Consider the following 19,680-nt stretch of genomic DNA (forward strand, 5'->3'; position numbering starts at 1 on the left):
GTCGGTCTCGGAGGTAAATACTGCGTCCAGAGATCGTCTATTTAGCGCTCTTCACGCACTTAGTTGTTCGGGTATCGTCAGCATGAGCGCGAGGCTGAAATCGTGAGGGTCGCGAACCCCGCTTCTGCACAGCACACGCGGAGGAGTGCCATTGGTCAGTCTATATTTGGGATGCGACAAATAAAGCCGGAAGAATGGCTCAGCCTCGTTCGTCTTCGATATCGTTAGGCTACATCGATTTGGCCCTGACGTATGACCCTAACACACACAATGCAACATGAATCTACTAGCGCGCTACTGCTTTCTCTTCGCAAACAGCGACATCCTATATTCTGTTGTGCCAGCATAAGCCTCCAGCTCTTGTAAAGCCTGCCTTCCCTCCCGCTCAATGGTCTGCATGATTTCCAGGCTCCGCGGCTTAAAGCTGCACTTGAAAGGCCGCGGTCTCCAATTGAGGCCATTTCTGCAGAAACGTCAGCGCCAGTGCTCTCGAAAACCTGACCACAAGCACATAAACTTACGTATAGTAATTAATATCCACCGGAACCTTCCTCCCCCCGGCATCCCTCGCCTTCTCAATCCTGAACCCCCACAGCATCCTCGCAACACTCAACCACGTCCCCTGCTCCGCCAACGCCTGCCCGGAGCACACCCTCCTCCCCCACCCAAACGTCATGTACCCGCGCTCCCCCGGAAACGGCCTCGCGAGCTCACTCCCCTGCAAATACCTCTCCGGCGCGAAGCGATCCGGATCGGGGAACTCGCGCTCGTGGTGATGAATCGCCCACACATTCCCCTGCACCCACGCGCCCTTCGGAATCAGGTAGCCCCCGTACCAATCATCCTTAACCGGCGCATGCGGCTGGCCCCCAATAATCGCCACACTCCGCCACCGCAACACCTCCTTCACGAACGCCCGCACGTACGGCAGCGCCGCCTCGTCGTCCAAACTCGGGCTGCGCCCGCTGCCGACCACGCGGTCCAGCTCCTCCCACGCCCGCGGGAGCGTGTCGGGGAAGGCGCAGCACGCGAGGACGAAGGTGATGAGGGTCGAGGACGACGTGTCGGAGCCGGCGCCGAAGAGGTTGCCGGTTAGGGAAGACACTTCTTCCGGGTCGAGTGAGTGTTTGGGCGCTTCGCGCATGAGATGTTTGACGTAGCTGAGGTCGTCGTGGCCCGGCTGTGCGGCGGCTTCTTGCGCCAAAGCGTAGAAGAAGCGGTGCGCGCCTTTGCGGCCGCGGGCGCCAAGGCCGTGCTTCCAGGGCGCGATTTCGTTGGGGAAGCGGGCAAGGACTGCGGTGGGTTGGTTTTGTGTGTTAGTGGGAGGTATGAGGGGGATGGGCGGAGGAGACAGGAGACTTACAGGGAAAGGTCTCTAGGAGCATGGGGAATTTCTTGCCTGGTGGACGGGTGTCAGTTGTGTTCAGTTGGATTTGTGGGAGTGACCAGTGTCAGTGAACGTACCTGGTACGTTGAGGTCGGCAGCTAGATGCATGGCGGCGATGACCTCGGTGATGATCGGATCCTCGGGACTTTCGACCCTTCGTCCAAATGCAATGATGCTCACCACGCTGGTAGCATAGCGTTCGAAGTGCTCGACAAATCTCTCTGGGCTCGACAGGAGATTGTATGCAACGACCCTGCTTTCGTTGTCTTGGAATGTGCGATACTTGCGTACTTGCTGGATTCCAACGCCCGAGTGCATCAGCTTGCGATGTATCCGCCATCGGTCACGCCCTGCCTGCGTGTCGGTGTACATGTTCAGTAGGTTCTTTTGACCCATTCCCAGCTCCGCGAAAACCAGCATCCGCGGCCGTGAACAGTAGATGCCAGCACGCTTGTCGAGCAGTTCAGACGCGGTCCAAGCATCGTTGATCCAGACGGTCGGATTGCTGCTGAGGCATTAGCGAGGTGAAGCATGTACGTGGGTGAATGCCTACCGCCCAATCCAGTAGGTTAGCAACGGGGACCCGTATTGGCGCGATAGCTTCTCGAAATATATCCATGGCTTGTTCTCTGGTAGTTGGTATGTGTTTCCGACTATGGGCCATGGGAACGGGCCGGGTGGCTGTGATAGCGGTTTAGTGTCGCACTGACGTTTTAGATCATCGGGCATGATACCATTTTTGACCTCAAGTAGAGCATGTAGGCATAATCCGCAAATAGTATCAGCAAGGCCGTGCATGCCGAAGCCCACACAGGGTGCTGAATGAGTAACTCAATCATCGTTACTCCCTCGTCGGTTGCTCAGTGCACTTCGGAGTTGAGCTGAGCGAGGACCGCACCCGATGCCACTTATTCCTGCGCCCAAGAACACCTAAAGCAGCTGATGATGTGGCAAACGTAGTGGGGACGCATGTGAGTGTGGCAGCCTCGCTACATAAAGCGGCTGGCTGAGTGCTCGGTTGTCTTCCGGATGCAAACTGCCGACCGGCAGTTGATGCTTTTTGTAAGCGATGCGATGGGATACGCCACGTCCCCCACCATCCCATAGCTTGGCCTGCAGCCGGGTAAAGTGTGGGGTGGCGGACACCATACTCCATCCGTTCAAGGTTTTGCGGGGGAATATGCAGGGGGTACCATCAACCGCGTATGATCGCTCCTCGCTGCCTTGGAAGAAGGTAGTACCAGGGTTGTGAAACATGACTCTTAAACACCCGATAATGGGCATGCTGTTATCATTCGCGTAATATTGGACGTGTGTATAGCTATATCACGGTAAAGAAGTGCATGATTCAGAGACGGCTTGGCTATTGTAGCAAGGTGACACAGCTATTATTCGTCATACCAGGCAGAAAAAGGAAAATCATACAACGCACCGTCCTATCTGGGATGCTTATCATACTTTGTGTGTCACACTCGCGTTGCGGCACCTGGAACGGATCGGCTGCCGTTTTCCCCAAACCAGTGCCGAGTTCACCTATCCCCCTGCCGACAACAGGCCATTTTATGCCGTCCCAATGTTTGTTGCTATGGTCACCTGGGCATTGGGCGCTCATTGCGTTGCCACGACAGACCATTCGCAGCGGCAGAGCCTATAGCCACCCCCGCCGGAAAGCATTACCCCAGATTCCCCGCAAAAAGCCTTGGAACGCAATGCGCCATGGTCAGCGCTTCAGCTCAGTCCTTATCTGGCTGGGCCTTGCTCAGGTAGAGCGGAATTTCATCACTTTCCATCTTCAAAGCAGCCCTTTTCATCCTCGTCTCGCACGCTCGATCAATAGTTTCCGCCCGCCGTCAAGATGGCGACCGCCAAGGAGGAGACCCTCTGGTCACACAGGAAGATGCTTTGTGCATGTTTCCTGATAACCATGTGCCCGTTCCAGTACGGACTCGACTTTGGCCTCATCGGCGGCCTGCAAGCGATGCCTGGTTTCCTGGCGGTAATGACACATTCATTCAGGCGTCGTCAGTGAATGAGTTCAGACCCCTAACACAACAACAGGTCTTCGGCCACAAAGACCCAACCGTCCCGATGGGTTACAACATCTCCACAAGCCGCCAGCAGCTGATATCCTCGCTGATGACCTTGGGCGCCTTCATCAGTTCCTCATCAGCAGGTGGGCACGCGCTTTCCCGCATCCAAACCCCCGCATACTAACCACCCCAGGCCCCGTCGCGTCCATCATGGGCCGCAAGGCCGCCATCTGGGCGGCGTGCGTGACGTGCATCTGCTCAAACGTGATCATGATGGCGACGACGAGCATCGGCGGGCTGTACGCAGGGCGTTTCATCCTGGGGCTAGCCAACGGCGTCTTCATGACCTTTTCACAACTCTACCTGCAGGAGAGCACCCCCGCGCGGTACCGCGGCGTCATGCTGGCCGTGTTCCAGTGGTGGACGTCCATCGGCTCGCTCGTCGGCAACGTCGTCGACAACTTCACCGCCCCGCTGCCCGGCAAGGAGTCGTACATGATCCCGCTCGGATTGATTTACATCTTGCCTTGCTTCATGTTTGTGGGCTTGTTTTTTATTCCGGAGAGCCCGAGGTGGCTGCTGCAGCATGGGCAGAGGGAGAAGGCGCATCGGTCGCTGTTGTGGCTCAGGCCGGATAAGGAGATGGCGGATAAGGAGATTGTCGAGATTGAGGAGGCGTTGCGGACGGAGCAGATGCTGGCGACTGGGACGGCTATTCATGACTTGTGGAGGAACCCTGTGGATCGCCGCAGGACGGTGCTTGCGGTTTGTGCTATCTCGACCCAGGCGGCATCGGGCGCGATGTACATGATTGGTATGCCCCCCCCATCCCTGATTGAGGAATCATGTGGCTGACCATGACTAGCGTACGGAACATACTTCTTCGAGATGGCGCACATTGGAGATGCGTTCCGCAATTCATGCATCTTGACCGGTGTGGGTGTTGTTGCCATCGTCATCAACACCTTTGTCATCTCGCGCTTTGGACGGAGGCGTGTCTTCTTGATGGCCGGCATGTTCTTATGTGAGAACTCTTAAATCTTCAAGAATCATGAATGGTGTAGCTGACAGTGACCAGGCGGCGCTACTCAACTGATAATAGCCGTGGTTTACACGGTTAAGCCAGGAACTGTCCAAACCGGGAAAGTCATTGTGGGGCTCTCTGTTGTCTACATCGTCGGGTACAACGTAAGATCTACTGAGGAAACAAGCATGAGTTCCTGTTCTGACAGATATAGGGTATGGTTGCAACCTATGCTTGGCTCTCGGGCGGAGAGATTCCCTCCCAGAGGCTGCGCTCTTACACCTTTGGAATTGCCTCATCTCTCGGATTCCTCGGTGCTGTAAGTGGATATATTACTTCTTCGGGTATTCTGTATAACTGACTGTTCCAGTGGCTGGCTACCTTTACTGCTCCATACTTCATCAACCCAGACAGCCTCAACTGGGGCCCAAGATACGGCTACATTTGGGCGCCACCTTGTTTCCTTACCGTCATTTGGGTCTACTTCTTCCTGCCAGAAGTCAAGAACCGCACGCTTGAGGAAATAGACGAGATGGTGAGTTATCTGGTTCCGAGCATCTGTGAGCTTTTGCTGATTGCTATTTCACAGTTCGAGATGCGCCTCCCAGCCCGCAAGTTCAGGAAGTACGTGTGCACCGGCCGGGTCAACGATGACCGTAGCAGCAGCAAAGTCTCAGTTGAACGGATCGAGGACATGAACTCAAATGAGAAGACTACCGCGGAAGCAACTGTTAGCGCCAAGTAAACAGGTGCTCCAATGAAATTAGTGTTTTGGATGTAGGAAGTGTAGGACTGTCACTCATGAGCAAAGTACACATACATAGCGTATTGGAAGCCAAATACCATCTTGCAATGTCTACGAAATGATTTCTTGACTGGATTTACAGCACTTTGTATATACCTGAAGTGTTGGTGAGCATCTGATTGTGAGTAGAATCGAGTTAATGGAGACTATTAATGCCAGCTTCCCGGCCGATGAACACAACAAAAGCCACTGACTCTATTTCAAGCATGCACACGAAAGATCACCAATCGTGCCTCCATCTAAAGATAAGAAAACGGAGAAATTTCTTGCTCTATCTACAACGTGTAGTATATCAAAGTGATGGTCTCGCTTCAACAGACCCACTGAGCTTCTGCGCAACCTCATCAAACACTTCCTCCGCATGCTTCTCCGCATCAAACTGAAAGATCCAATCCTCGCGCGGAAGCTGAATGCTCGTCGGATCCCTCTTCACCTTCTCCCAATCCGTCTTATGCCACATATCCCTCGTCGTCTCCCCGGTCTTCTGCACCGCCTTGACACGATCATACCTAATCTCCTGATACGCCCTCACGCCCAACGGCACGCCCGCCTTCCCCGCCCTCCTCAGCGCCACCGCGATCGTCACGCCATCCTCCATCGCCTGCGTCGCGCCCTGCGCACTCGTCGGCAAAAACGGATGGGCCGAGTCCCCCAACAACGCAATCCTGCCCCTCTTACTCACCCACGTCGGCAGGGGGTCCCTATACACGAGCTTCCAATCCACCAAACTCGGCGTCTTCTCCACAATCGCCTTGCACATCGGATCCCACCCCTCCAGCACCTCGAACACGTCTTCAAGTTTCCCGGGAAACGACCACGACTCCTCGATGTCGGCGTCGTCCTTGTGCGTCAGCACCCAGCAGCAGTCGGACCCGCCCTTGATGGTGCTGAACAGGAAGTGCACGTCGGGCCCGATCCACCCGTTGAACGTGTCGCCGTGCGCGCAGAAATCGCGCGTGCGCGGGTCGGCGAGCATGTCGGTGTTGGGGAACCAGGCGCGCCAGACGGCGTAGCCGCTGCTCTTGGGCGCGTCGGCGTAGCCGAGGACGAGTTCGCGGGCTTTGGAGCGCACGCCGTCGGCGCCGAGGACGAGGTCCGCGGTGGCCTGTGGGCGGGGAGAGAGTCAGTGACACTGCTCTCGAGAAATTGTGGCTTGAAATTTAAAGCGGGCTTCTCCTCGAAATCGGCTTGGGAAGAGGGGTGGGATGAGGGATTTTAAGTGTTTGCGCGCGCACCTTCTCCCCACTCTGCAGCACGATGCCGGCCTTTTCGCCATCCTCGAAGTACTCGACGATCCGCTGGCCCAGGTGGATCGGGATGCCCAATTCGTCCCTCGCATACTCAAATACTATCGTGTGCAGTTCGCCGCGGTGGCCATTGAAGACGGGGGCCTCCTTGACGCGGGGCGGGGCGTGCTGGGTGATGATGTGCTCGCCGGTGTACTTGTGGATGCGGAAGCCGTAGTTGGAGAGGTCGATGCTCAGCGGGCGCATGCGGTCCGCAATTTCTCCCTCCGTCTTGCCCCAACGATAAAAGATGCGGCCGGCATTGGGGCCGAACGAGATGATGTCGCCCAGCGACTTGAGTTCGGGAAAGGACTCGTAGATCTGCACGTTGTGGCCCTGGCGGTGGCATTCGATGGCCGCAGTCAGCCCGCCGAAGCCTGATGGTCGTCAGATTTTGTTGTTTCTTTTGCCTTCGCTTTGTTTCTAGTGTTTCATGTTTTCTAATTCTGCGGCGCGGCATGTTTGAGAGAAAGGGTTAATTGCGGACCTGCTCCAACGATGATGACGTTTATCCCGGTCTTCGGTCGGGGATTTTCGTGCGCGTAGTTCACCATGATTTGCAAAAAATTCCCGATGGTCTGTGGTGAAGCTGGAGAGCTGGGACGACGGAACTGGATGCAGACTGTTGCAGAATAATTCGACCAGGCTACATATTAACAGCCATGCTGCCGAAAGACCTCGCTCTCCTTCCGGCTTTGTACATCCGGCTCTACAGCAGCGAGATAATTGCCGAGCCTAATGCAAGGGGGTGTTATAACATAAATCTGGGGTACAGGGCCTCGGAGTACCCCACTTAGCTCGAAACCCCGCACCAGCGCCACAAACGGTCGCAAAGCTCCTCCTCTGCGTTCAACGGTTTCTTCGGATTTATGGTGCCGACACTGCTGTGGGTTGGTCAGCATCCGTATCTCACTTCTCATTGCATAGATATTGCTGGTGGAGACCGTGGCTGGAAGTGTCGTATTCCCTCCGGAGCACTCCAAGCCACAGCGGACGCCACACGAGACGTCAGAGCTATTCGAGGATGAGCGCCGGTGGTGTGATCCGAAGGCTAAAGTGAGGAGCAATCGCATAGACGGCCGACGTCGCAAGAAGGTTTCGTGATCGGACCGGACGAACCACTTGGGCAGGTCTTCACGCGATAAACTTTTCGGTGGCGGGCCATCCCCGTCGCATATCTGCGATGCCTCAGCAATGCGCATTGCTATGAATACTCACCTCGCCCGCCCAGCCATACAGTTTGCGCGCAAACGCTCCTGAAGTGACGCCGCCGCGCATCCAACGACACCATGACGTCCCATCCGGACTGGGGCGTACGGACGAAGGCCACCGACGCCGCGCGCGCCTTCAGCAGCCAAATCAAAGACCGCTACAGTCCGCCTCTCCCCTGTCCCCGTCCCTTCCCACGCGCACGCAACCGCTAACCCCGACCCACACCAGTCCTCATAACCGGCGTCTCCCGCACCAGCATCGGCGAAGCCCTCGCCCTCGCCATCGCCGCGCAGGGGCCCGCCCTCCTCATCCTCGCCTCCCGCACGCGCAGCCGGCTCGACGAAGTCGCCGCGGAGATCCGGTCGATCCGGCCGGCGACGGCCGTCATGACGGTGCAGGTCGACCTGCTGTCACAGGATTCCGTGCGGCGGGCGGCGGCGCAGATATCGGCGGCGGTGCCGCGGCTGGACGTGCTGGTCAACAACGCGGGCATGGTGACGCAGACGCGCCGCACGTCGCCCGACGGCGTCGAGGCGCAGTTCGCGACGAACCACCTCGGCCCCTTCTTGCTGACGAACCTGCTGGCGCCGAAATTGCTCGCCGCGGCCGGGGTGGTGGCGGCGGCTGCGGATGGGCATGGGAGCGTGGCGTCGGCAAGGGTGGTGAATGTGTCGAGTTTGGGGTTGAGGCTGTCGCCGGTGCGGTTTCATGACTACAACGTCGAGGGCAAGGAGGTGCCGCCCGAGGAGCGCGGGCCGCCCGATGATAAGGTGCCGAAGGGCTTCATCACGGCGAGCGAGGACGGGTATCGCGGGTTCGTGGCGTACGGGCAGAGCAAGACGGCGAATGTGCTGTTTGCGGTGGGCTTGACGGAGCGGTTGAAGGGGAGGGGTGTGCTGGCGTTCGCGGTGCATCCTGGAAGTGAGTGACATCCCTTCTCGTTAATTTCGGCTGGTGAGGCCAAGAGTTTGGCTGACGCGGTTTTATATACAGGCATCTGGACGAATTTGAGTAGGGACTTGAACGATGAGGGCTACGCGACGATTGCGTCGACGGCGAAGGATTGGAAGAGTCCGGATGAGGGAGCTTCGACCATTGTCGTCGCGGCCTTCGACCCTGCGCTGAATGGTGAGTTATTTTTCGTGTTTATGGCGATTCCGATGGGCTGACGCGCTAGCAGAACCGTCGGGTACTTTTCTCTCCGACTGCCAGTACTTCGAACCGCCGGCGTACGCGACAGATCCTGAGATTGCAGAAAAGCTTTGGAGCCTGAGTGAGGAATTGGTTCACGAGAAGTTTGATCCCTTATCGAAGCTTTGAAGTGGTAGATAGGCGGGTGGGTGGCCAGACTGACGCCATATCTACGAAATACCCAAAACTAAGGAAATGAAACCATCACATGCCCCCCAAGACGATAAGATATTATCACCGAAGTGCCGACGCGGCAGGATTATCGGGCTCCAGGGCCAGCACGGGCCTGATTGGCCGGCTCGTGTCTCACCATGTGCCTTGCAGGGTTAACGTCTCTGCTGGAAATTGGATTCGAAGCCTTACGCCTGTTGGATATTGGAACCTACTTGTTTCGTACACATTCCCATCCAATTGGCTCGGCATTCCCCACCCAAAACTGCGAAACCACCCGTTTGGTTCATCGAATTCGTAAGTACCTGCTACTTTTCGGCCGAGCTGTGGTCAGGAGACCTTCGGTGTTGCCGTATAACGGTCTTAAGCTCGGGTCAATAATGGAAACTGAAAACGCCCAACGCACGGCCTAGCATCTCTATCGTGCTAGTCCAACGCTCGTCATCGTTGTATCGTGAATTGGCCCGTGCCGAGACAATATTTAACAATCAGAACGATGAAACGCCGCCAATCATTTAATGAGCCTTGTCCTTACCTCAGGTCATCTCAGTTGTACCTCTGCTTGCTCCTCGCCATTTGTCCTGACAAACACAACAAGCACCGTCTCAAATAAAGCATTTTGCAACATCGACCACCCCAAACCGGGAAAACCCCACAAAAAAACCTAAAAGCTAATCCAGCACGCAAAACACATCCCTCACAATCCAGAAGCTCGGCCGAACAGAGTTGTAAGGACAAGTAACTGAAAAGGAGAGCCATCTGCTTTGCCCATATCTTTCACTCCTCCAGGCGGCCACCGATACACGTACAGACAGTGATCACAACCAAGGACGCCCCATCAACCATGACTCTCACCACCAACGAATCGGAACGCAGAACTGCGTCCAATAACATCCGCAGAAATGGACAGGGTCGCGGTGGCGGTGCAGCATGCAGCATACCGGTCGATGCCCACACGCCCGGCTCATGGGTCAGTACACAGACATCCGGTATCTCGTGTAGCTTCCTTACTGACTTGGCATGAGATAGACGTGCTGTAAGTGCTGGGCCGAACACCAGGGCGCCTATACAAATCAGTGCACCAACTGCGGTCACATCCTTTGCGGCACATGCAAACAAGTCTAGGTTGCTGGCCTGCGATACCCGAGTGATGCTCCATGGTTTGCGTCTTTCGCATTGTTTGTCGTGGAGTTGGACCAAGTTGGGCACGGCTATCGAAATAAGATTCAAAGACGAGAGCTTGACGTGGAGAGCAATACGGGATGATACCACGAGTCAGGAAGAATGCGGTGACGTACTTCTACTTCTATCACATTCACTCTTAGAGGAAACAGGAGAAAGGGTGGCTCTCGTTCTTCTGACAGCGTAGACAGTAATTGAAGCTGGACTTCGCAAACGACAGATTCACCCGGGCGATTGTCAACATTTGAAGCAAACTCTTTCCTTCTTCAATGAAGTTTAACTACTATACTAAGTATTGTTGATCATCCGCTTAAACCGATACTTTAGGCTCCTGCAAAAACAATTCCTCCGCTGGCTCTGGATCCCATCAAATCGACAGTATCTGTGACCGTTTCCAACGCTTTCCTACCGAGTAAACCCAAGGCGATAACGAACCGGACCAAAGTACCATTCCAAAAGAATGAGGTATAAAGCGCACACCGAAAACAACTTTGGGATTGACGAACGCTGACAACACACACATCCACCCACGCATCCAGAAAAAACCACACACACAGACACACTCACACCCTCTCCCTAAAACACAACCTCAACGCCCCACACTCGAGCGTAAAATGATCCCTACTCCCCTCCAACAACGCCCGCCCATCCTCCCCCTCCGCCAACCCCACCTCAAACACCGCCAACACCCGCGCGATCACCAACCGCAACTCCATCAACGCCAACGGCCTCCCAATACACCCGTACGGCCCGAGGCTGAACGGCGCAAACGCCTTCTCGTTCCGCACCCACCCCTTCTTGCTCTCCGCGTACCACCGTTCCGGGCAGAATGTCTCCGGCTCGACGTACGCGTCGGCGCTGCGGCCGACGACGTACGACGGGCACCAGACGACCGTGTTGCCCGGGATGTGCGTGCCGTTGGGCAGCGTGAGGCCGGAGGGGGGCGTGAGGCGCTGGATGGCGGACGGGACGGGCGGGTGCAGGCGGAGGGCTTCGTTGATGGTGCCGTTGAGGTGCGGCAGGTCTTGGATGGCGCGGTGGGGGATGGTGCCGTCGGGTTGGATGTGCGGGCGGAGTTCAGCGAGGAGCGTGGTTTGGTGGTGGGGGGTGGCGGCGAGGTGGTAGAAGATGTGGGTGAGGGTGCTGGAGGTGGTGTCGCTGGGGTTGCGGTTAGCGGGTTGGTCGTTGGTGGGGAGAGGGTGGTTGAGGTGGACGGAGAGGGGGCGGTGGGACAGGGAGGGGGAAGTGACGGTGGGTGGTTGAGAAAGGGTGTGAGGGTGCTCACCTTCCGGCAACGATGATCAGCCTCGAGTCGGCCTGTAGCATCGTGAGCTCGCCCGGCGTAAGCTCCCTGTCCTTGACGGGCTCGATGAGCGACGACAAGATGTCAGGATCCTCGGGTGCTGTCCTCATACGCTGGTCCAGCTGGCCCGCGCAGTACGTGATGAACTTCCAGTAGTCGGCGGCGGCGCCAGGGATGGCAGCCAAGATGCGGAACGCCCACGGCGGCACTGTCAAATCAAACTTCCCGTCAGCACAAAAAATCAATCTCACCCATGCCGTCAGCAGGCCAAGAAGCGCGAACAACCAACACTTCCAAACCCCCACTGAGCCTGGCCAAGCAAAATAGAGAAAGAGGAGAGGAGAAGAGAGACTCACACAACAACCCCAACGGCATCATCCCCTCATTCAACAACCCAATCGCCCAATGCTCCTTTCCCCCCCTCACCATCCCAAACTCCCTCCCAAACGCCAGTTCGCCCATAACATCGTACGCGAACCACCCAAACCACTTCCTTGCATCAACCTCCTTCTTGCCCCCCTCCCCCATCTCTCCAATCCTCTCAACCAACTCCCCCACAAACCTCTGCACCCTCCCCTCAAACCCCCTCACCGCCCTCTCCGCAAACGCCTTCGCCCACACCCTGCGCCGCGCATCGTGGTAACCCCTATCGCGACTCGTCTGCATGCTCGTCAGCGGCGCGTCGTTGTCGTACCACGCCGCCTTGCTGCAGGTGCTGGTGCCGCCGTAGATGAGCGGGACGGCGGCCGGGTCGGCGATGGAGAGCTCGGCGGTGCCGACGCGGACGTAGGGCCCGTGGGTGGCGTGGAGGGCGGTGAGGGTTTTGAAGGCTTGCGGGATGGTGTGCGACGTCGCAGAAGAGGTGGGTGTGAACTTGTGCCACACGTTGAAGGGCAGCCACAGCGAGGTGGCCCGCGCGAGGACGGGCCCGGGGAAGCGGTGCAGAGGGTGCAGCGGGGTGAGGCGGTAGGTCAGCAGCGAGGTGTAGAGGCCGGCGAGGAAGCTGGCGGCGAGGGCGGCGGCGGAGCGGGCCGCCAGGGCGAGGGTGTGGAAATCAAAAGAGGTGGGAGAAGCCGTCCGGGAGAGGACGAAGACGGCGGTGGCGTAGGTGAGGAGGAAGAGCTGGAGGTAGCGGGTGCCGTGGAGGTGGTGCTCGGACCGGTTGAAGTAGCCGATGTGCGAGACCACGCCCAGGACGGCGGCGGCGCCGTAGGCGTAAAGTGGTGATTCTGATTCTGCCATTGCGGCTGCGAAGAGAGGCAAAGGCAGTTAGCTGGGGGAGGTGCAGGAAAGTAAAGATTGAGAAGATCGTGCCTCTTTAATACTTATCTGGCACCCATGTTGGGCTCTCTGTTACAGCGGCGGGGGCCCCTTCTTCCGAGGCCAATGCGCAATGCAGCGTGATTGCAGGGGAGAAAGTGACAAGCCGAGGGAGTTTGCACGAAGATTGACAGAGACAATGCGTAGGAGGGGAGGCCCATTGGCGGCCTGCTTGCTGACAGTGGAGATAGAGTCTTGAAGCGGTAGGAGCGGAAAGTGTCGCGAGGATATGTGGATGCTAATGCCGTACTACTCCACTTGCGGCCCGCAGCGTGGGGCGAAATACCTTGATAGGTCGGCCCTAGGTAATATCAAGGTAAACGTCCTCGCTAAGGCCTCGTGGGCGTCAGGAAGGGGTCTGATTGCGCACTCAGAAAAAGGTGACAGCCCAAACATATAGGCTTTATACGATCGAACGGCAGCGATCCCATTCGTCCAATTGGAAGTAGCGGCGGCGGCCAATGACAAATGAAGCGACAGTGCGAGAATCCTGGCACCCCTGCCCAGCCGCACGCGACGCGCCATAATTAGAATCCTTATTGATCGTCTGGTAGAGACGTGAAACGTCCGCTATCCTGCAGCTTAATTTCCAACTGCCGAGGGGGTGGAACGCGCGGACAACGCACTTGTTGTCTCAGATGCTACACGTTTGCCCAGCCGGAGTCGTGGGAGATGATCGGGTCGTAAGCAGATGCAGTCAGAAATTTCTGACAAGCAGAAACCTGCCTCTCCCCAGCCCTAGGGCCGATCAATGCGGGGAAGAAACAACAGCCGAGTCAGTGCGCCACCAACGACACATTTCCAGATCGGGCATCTTCTTCTTTGTTTCCTTTACATGTCATAGCTGAACCCAAAAACCTCCTCGTGATCTCATAAATTCTGCCCGAGCAGCAATAGTGACCTGTCCGTTCCACCTCATGACACCCCACACGCCGCTCAAATCCGCACAACAACCGTCTTCTCCTCCAAAAAGTTGTTCAAGCTGTGGTGAATGCCCTCCCTCCCGAGCCCGCTAGCCTTGTACCCGCCAAACGGCATGTCATGCACGATAGTCGGGCTCGTGCAATTGACGCCAACGGTGCCGCTCTCGAGGGCCTTAGCCACGCGGATGGCACGGCTAACGTCCTTGGTATAGACGGACGCGTACAGACCATACTCGGTATCATTAGCGCGCCTGACCGCCTCCTCCTCCGTCTTGAAGACGCCGATGACGACGACGGGGCCGAAGATCTCCTCGCGCGCGGGGCGCGAGTCCTCGGGCAAGTCGGTGAAGATGTGCGGGCCGACGAAGAAGCCCTTGTCCTTAGCATCGCTGGGCAGCTGCGCGTCGGCGTCGAGCAGCAGCTTGCCGCCGGCCTCCTTGGCCAGCTGGATGTAATTCGTGACGGTCTTGAACTGCACCTCGTCGGCGAGCGGGCCCATCTGCACGCCGTCGTCGGTCGACGCGCCGACGCGGACCGCCGCAAAGCTGTCGCGGAACTTCTGCTTGAAGGCGTCGGCGACGGTGTCCTGCACGAGGATGCGGCTGTTGGCCATGCAGACCTGGCCCGTGTTCATCGACATGCTGAACTGCGTCTCGGCGGCGGCGCGGTCGAGGTCGGCGTCGTCGAAGATCAGCGACGGCGACTTGCCGCCCAGCTCGAGGTGCACGTTCTTGAGGTTGGATTTGGCTGCCGCTTCGCAGATGAGCCGCCCCGTGCGGCCCGAGCCCGTGAACGAGATGACGCGCACGTCCATGTGCGACGACAGCGTCGCGCCTGAGACCGGGCCGTGGCCGTGCAGCACGTTGATGACGCCCGGCGGGAAGCCGGCCTGGTCGATCAGCGTCGAGATGTATGCCGTCTGTCACTCACTCGTCAGCATCCCGTTCCTCTTTAGATCCCCAAACAGAAAGAACGAACAAACCCACCGTCAACGGCGCCTTCTCACTACTCTTCACCACCACCGCATTCCCCGCCGCCACCATCGGCGCCACCTTCTCGCCCACAAAAACCGCGGGGCCATTCCACGGAATGATCGCCGCCGCAACCCCGTACGGCTGGCGGAACGTCATGGCCAGCACGCCCGGTGTGTTCAGGCTGGTGGTGCCCTGCGCGTCCCAGCCCGTCGTCGCGAACGTCTCGAACTTGGTCGCGCAGTGCGCGCCGTCGTGGTACATGGCCAGCGGCCGCCCCATGCTGACGGCCTCCAGGTACGCCATGCGCGCGTGGTGCACGGGGTCGCGGAGGAGCGCCGCGAGCTTTTTCATCGGCACGCCGCGCTCCGTCGGCGAGAGGGCGGCCCAGGCGGGTTGGGCGGCCTTCGCGGCGGCGACGGCGGCGTTGGTGTCGGCGACGGTGGCTTCGAAGACTGAAAGGTGTGAGATTGCTGTTGGGAGAGAGGGTTGGGTGGGGGGAAGCTTACCATCGGCGACGTGCTCGCGGGTCGAGGGCGCGTAGAGAGGGAATGTCTTCTTGTCTGAGGATTCGACGAACTGGGGCGAGAGGCTGTCAGTGGGGAGGAGGTCACGTTGGTGGGGCAGAAGGCCAGAGTTCCTACCTTGCCGTTTATGAAGAGACGGGTCTCAATCTTCTCTGGGGCGCCATTGCTCGCCATCTTGGGGATTGAATTGAGTAGAGCTGAGGGGAGTTGAGGTTTGGATTGCGTTGCGGCACGGTGGGAGCTCCCAGAGCAGCTTCCAATTTAAGCACCACGTTAGCGGGGTTACCTGTGACATTCGGAGGTGAGCCCCACGACGGAACGGGTATCTCAAGGGCCGAACATCGGCTGGCCAACCCCACACCGGCTGCTTTACGAGTAACATCCTGCAGGAAGAGCTGACGAGACGAGCATGAGGCTTGCCTCTCTACCAGACCTGTCGAGTAAGCATGAGACAGCCGCCGCCGGAAACACCAATGGCCATCCAGCAGCTCCTGCTGGTGTGAGACCTGAACCTCATCCACGCCTGTTGTTCAATCGGAGTGGTTCATGTACCTGGTATTTTGTGGACCGAAAGGCCTTGGCGCCCAGATAATTTGTCCGTTCTCGCCGTCTTAAGTCCGCGCTAAGAGATGTAATTGCTGGACTTTTCTTCTATTTCGTGCGACCGTTTTGCGCGTCGGCGAGCACCTATTTGGAATGTGTAAGAAGGATGTCTTGAGCACCCTGGCCGATGATCGAAGCTTGGGCGGACGGGAGGATTCGCCGGCTGTGTTTGATACTTAAATTCACAAACTTCTTACATAAGCGCTAGCGCAGGTAAGCAACACACCCTACTTGGTTATCACGAATATGCTACCCGACGACTAGCAAAGAAAGGCCACAATAGGTATGTGCTGCAAATCTGTGTGACATCCTGAATGATCAGCGTAAGATGTGACAATAAGCAAGTTCCAAGGCAAGCTAAGCATTCTACTGGCGTGATCGTTCTCATTTGAAACCAGTGTCTCCAGAAATCATCCCGGCCTGCCGGCTGTACATCTTGATCCGATTATTCCAAAAAGCGGAGATTTGAGTGCAAAGTCACACGCATGTAAGATGGTTATTCGCTTATTAACGGAGCATCGTGGTTCAATATTGATGTTGGTCAGCCCATGTGAATATAAATTCGCTGACAATGCCAAAGCTGAAACCAGCCGAAGATACCGATGATTGGATACGATTCACACAAGAGAACCCATGAGAATATGCCGATACTTTGCGTAGAGCAGAGCTCTCTGGAATAAAAACATTTTGACTCAAAATCGCTGTATAAGTGGGTATATCTGCCCAACATCAGCCGCCAAGGCTCCCGTGAAAACCGGCAAGGAAACTAACCAAGAAGGCAGAACGGGGGAGAACTCGAAGATCATCATATCGAGAAGATAGTGCCATGAGAAAGACAAGCCCGGCAGTGGCGTCCGTCGCACTCCGGCCAGTGAGTGATGAAAACACCAAAAAACGCCGCCTCCCTACGCCATCGCCCGAAAAAAGAACGGCAAATGCTTCTTCACATCTCCGACGCCATCATCCAGTACGCGCCACCCAGCATGCCGCCCATCAAGAAAATCGTAATAATCGCCGCACCCACCCGATCCGCCGTATCGACGGGCTCCACATCCTCCGTCGGCGTAAACGGACTGGCCAACCCGGCATCCGGATCACCCTGACTCGTACCGCCCGTCGAATTCGTGACCGGGCCGGCAACCTCATCCACCAGCGCCGTCCCAATCATCTCGAGCGCGGCCATATTCTCTCCCAGACCAACGCTACTCGACCCATCGAACCCGCTCATCGTCCAGCGCAGGGAGCATTCAGCCGTGCCGTCGCCCTTGTCGTTGCAGGCGAGGGCGGCGGCCTCGCGCGAGGCTTCGAGGTAGGGGGCCATGAGGTCGGCGGACCAGGGGGCGACTTTGATGGCGGCGGCCATCCAGCGCGCGAGGTAGGCCTTGAAGGTGCGCTGGTCGATGTTGCACGTGTTGCCGGTTTCGCAGGCCGTCTCGACCATGATTTTCGAGTCCGAGGCGAAGAAGACGGAGAGGCCGCCGATGATGCCGGTTACGCGCTCTTTCCAGATGTTGTCTTCGTTGCCGTCGGCTTCGGCGGTCTGTGGGGTGGATGTTAGTATAACCATTTTATATGCGAGAATGTGGTGATGTGGATACTTACGACATTCCACATGGTGGCGGCGCCGTGGAGGAAGATGCCGGCGTTGTAGGTCCATTGGGTGCGGTCGAATTTGGTGCAGTTGATGGTCGAGTCGGAGCCGTCGTAGAAGTGGTATTCGGCATTCACCAAACCGAGGTTCTGGATCCAGTTCCACGCCTTCTCGGCCTGCTCCGCGTACGTCTGGTTGCCCGTGTACCTGGCCAAGCGTGACGCGACGTTGAAGAAACAGCCCTGCGTAATCGTATTCTTATACGTATAACCGGCGTTGAAGCTGTAAATCTGCCAGCGCAAACCACCACCGCACGTCGACGTGTCCCAGCGCAGGTACTGCGTCGTGTAGACGGCCTGCGCCAGCGCGAGCCAGCCGGGCTGCCCTTCCGGCGGGTCCGGGAACTTGCTCTCGGCGGCCGACATGGCCGCCATGCCCCAGAAGCCCTGGTCGTCGTTTCCGAGCGATTTCGACTGGTTGGCCGGCATGTAGTCGGCGTTGTCGCCGATCTGGTGGATCATGCCCTGCTGCACCCACTCGTTGTATTGGTCGTCGCCCGTGTAGTGCCAGTAGTCGATGAGGGCGCCGAACATGGCGCCGCACTGCCACCAATGGTAGGGATCTGGCAAGTTTCCGGGCACGTCGCCCACCCGGTATCCGTGGTACCAGTCCGTCATGCCCTTGGCGATGGGCTTCATTGCTGCCTTGATGGCATCTGGGGGTTCCTTGTCAGCCGTTTGCCTGTTTACGGAAACCAACGTTGGTCCTACCGTTACTTGTCCAGTCGATGTCGATGGCATGTGCGGCAGGTGATGCCAGTAGGAGAGAAAGCGCGGCGGGGTAAAATTTCATTTTCAAAAGCAAGAGGCGAACGCTACTGGCGTCCGCTTCAGAAGAATTAAATTATCAAGGAATGGTTCAGGATGCACTGCAATCCAAAATGGTGGGTGGTAAGGCCGTTGCAAGAAGTAATATCTGCAAGTGAGTGACTGTGGGTGAGCTGGAGTAGTTCAAGGTTCGAAAAAGGAGCGGACGTGACCAAACGGCCAAGAGTTGAGCGTGCAGGAGAAGTGCCGGTAGCTCGATTATAGAGTCGGCGACATGAATGATGGACCAAGCGCCGTCTTCGCTAAAGGAGGTAAGAGCGCGGTGTTGCCAAGCTGCCGAGGAAAGCAGAGAGCTCCTTCATACGACGATACGAAACCAGAGACACGACCAGACGTGTTAAAAGGGCCCTCCCGCGCCGCACCCGTTGGCGCTACCACTCTAGCCTCGCGGTGAAGGATACGAGACACGACAGGCGTTTGACCCACGATGCTGCGCGGCGGGCTTGTCCACGGCAGCATTGCCTAGACGACGCCAAGCCTCCGCTGCGGCCAAGATCAAACGTCTCCACTTCATTGCGAGGAAGCGTGGCGCAGGCAGCTGGTTGTTCAGGAGAGGTTTCGAATCCAGCGCCGTGTCCGGCGGGCCAAGACCGGGCAAATGAAGTGTCAGGCGGGTGGGGAGCAAATGGGAGTCGGTTTCGGGAGGGCGGAGGCGGGATAAGGTACGCCAAGGGCGGCGCTCGGGCTGCCTCTAAATAGTACCAAGACAATGGCGCCGCATACCAAGACCAAATAATAGCGAATGACGCGGACAGCGGAGTAGGGAGACGTGGTCGAGAACCCACGTGCGGACTCTGCAGCGGATGATGCGAGATCATGATCTGAGATGGCGTACGTCTTCCTGTGCGGCGTTGTAGCCGAGCAGCAGAGATCAGGATCAGCAGTGGTCAGCCAATTTACATGTAGTCCTCCGCACGGGTGCTCCCGGATGCAGGTCATAGCGGAAGTTTGGGGCGCAGCGCTGAGTGGTCAGCTTGGCTCAATCTTCCCCTGGGCGGCGTGAGGCTTTTTGTGGCAGCCGCCGGCGCTGCCGGCGTGCGATGCGACCAATTTGGCGTGCTTTAGCCTCGAGTGCGACCGATTGGGCCATCTGATCAGAAATAGTAGATGTGGCTGAATCTTGCACATCTGGGGCAGTGTGGGGGTGGGGTCGGCGATACGGACTGAGGACGAATGGGCCAGCTGTGAAGATCAGAAAAGATGACTCAGCAAGTCACGTGGACTGGTCGACATGAGGCATTATTCAGTTGCAATCGACATCAGTCAC

The 19,680-nt window shown here is 57.4% G+C and overlaps 7 protein-coding genes across 7 annotated transcripts; 2 read left to right on the forward strand and 5 right to left on the reverse strand.

Moving 5' to 3' along the window:
* Positions 1-294: 294 nt before the first annotated feature.
* Positions 295-2,116, reverse strand: LTHEOB_4288 (Cytochrome p450 protein; the record flags this gene model as incomplete). The annotated part of the gene is made up of 6 exons (XM_035513305.1): positions 295-463; positions 522-1,293; positions 1,364-1,399; positions 1,465-1,892; positions 1,941-2,040; positions 2,098-2,116. 6 exons carry the CDS (start codon positions 2,114-2,116, stop codon positions 295-297), a joined length of 1,524 nt encoding a protein of 507 aa, XP_035374992.1.
* A 1,126-nt stretch (positions 2,117-3,242) lies between these two features.
* LTHEOB_4289 (MFS monosaccharide transporter) lies at positions 3,243-5,186 on the forward strand (the record flags this gene model as incomplete). The annotated part of the gene is made up of 8 exons (XM_035513306.1): positions 3,243-3,383; positions 3,446-3,560; positions 3,611-4,231; positions 4,283-4,441; positions 4,496-4,605; positions 4,656-4,760; positions 4,812-4,976; positions 5,031-5,186. 8 exons carry the CDS (start codon positions 3,243-3,245, stop codon positions 5,184-5,186), a joined length of 1,572 nt encoding a protein of 523 aa, XP_035374993.1.
* A 352-nt stretch (positions 5,187-5,538) lies between these two features.
* Positions 5,539-7,086, reverse strand: LTHEOB_4290 (FAD binding domain containing protein; the record flags this gene model as incomplete). The annotated part of the gene is made up of 3 exons (XM_035513308.1): positions 5,539-6,351; positions 6,482-6,909; positions 7,020-7,086. The coding sequence occupies 3 exons, from the start codon at positions 7,084-7,086 to the stop codon at positions 5,539-5,541; spliced, it is 1,308 nt and encodes a 435-aa protein (XP_035374994.1).
* Positions 7,087-7,821: 735 nt separating this feature from the next.
* On the forward strand, positions 7,822-9,064 carry LTHEOB_4291 (Short-chain dehydrogenase/reductase SDR; the record flags this gene model as incomplete). Its single annotated transcript, XM_035513309.1, has 4 exons — positions 7,822-7,927; positions 7,973-8,665; positions 8,738-8,872; positions 8,925-9,064. 4 exons carry the CDS (start codon positions 7,822-7,824, stop codon positions 9,062-9,064), a joined length of 1,074 nt encoding a protein of 357 aa, XP_035374995.1.
* Positions 9,065-10,851: 1,787 nt separating this feature from the next.
* On the reverse strand, positions 10,852-12,833 carry LTHEOB_4292 (Cytochrome p450 protein; the record flags this gene model as incomplete). Its single annotated transcript, XM_035513310.1, has 3 exons — positions 10,852-11,446; positions 11,574-11,799; positions 11,948-12,833. 3 exons carry the CDS (start codon positions 12,831-12,833, stop codon positions 10,852-10,854), a joined length of 1,707 nt encoding a protein of 568 aa, XP_035374996.1.
* A 1,014-nt stretch (positions 12,834-13,847) lies between these two features.
* LTHEOB_4293 (Aldehyde dehydrogenase) lies at positions 13,848-15,506 on the reverse strand (the record flags this gene model as incomplete). Its single annotated transcript, XM_035513311.1, has 4 exons — positions 13,848-14,753; positions 14,821-15,260; positions 15,315-15,384; positions 15,450-15,506. 4 exons carry the CDS (start codon positions 15,504-15,506, stop codon positions 13,848-13,850), a joined length of 1,473 nt encoding a protein of 490 aa, XP_035374997.1.
* Positions 15,507-16,878: 1,372 nt separating this feature from the next.
* Positions 16,879-18,378, reverse strand: LTHEOB_4294 (Mannan endo-alpha-mannosidase dcw1; the record flags this gene model as incomplete). The annotated part of the gene is made up of 3 exons (XM_035513312.1): positions 16,879-17,475; positions 17,538-18,241; positions 18,297-18,378. 3 exons carry the CDS (start codon positions 18,376-18,378, stop codon positions 16,879-16,881), a joined length of 1,383 nt encoding a protein of 460 aa, XP_035374998.1.
* Positions 18,379-19,680: the final 1,302 nt, after the last annotated feature.

Source organism: Lasiodiplodia theobromae (genome assembly GCF_012971845.1).
Source record: "Lasiodiplodia theobromae strain AM2As chromosome Unknown scaffold_11, whole genome shotgun sequence".
Classification (NCBI taxonomy): domain Eukaryota; kingdom Fungi; phylum Ascomycota; class Dothideomycetes; order Botryosphaeriales; family Botryosphaeriaceae; genus Lasiodiplodia; species Lasiodiplodia theobromae.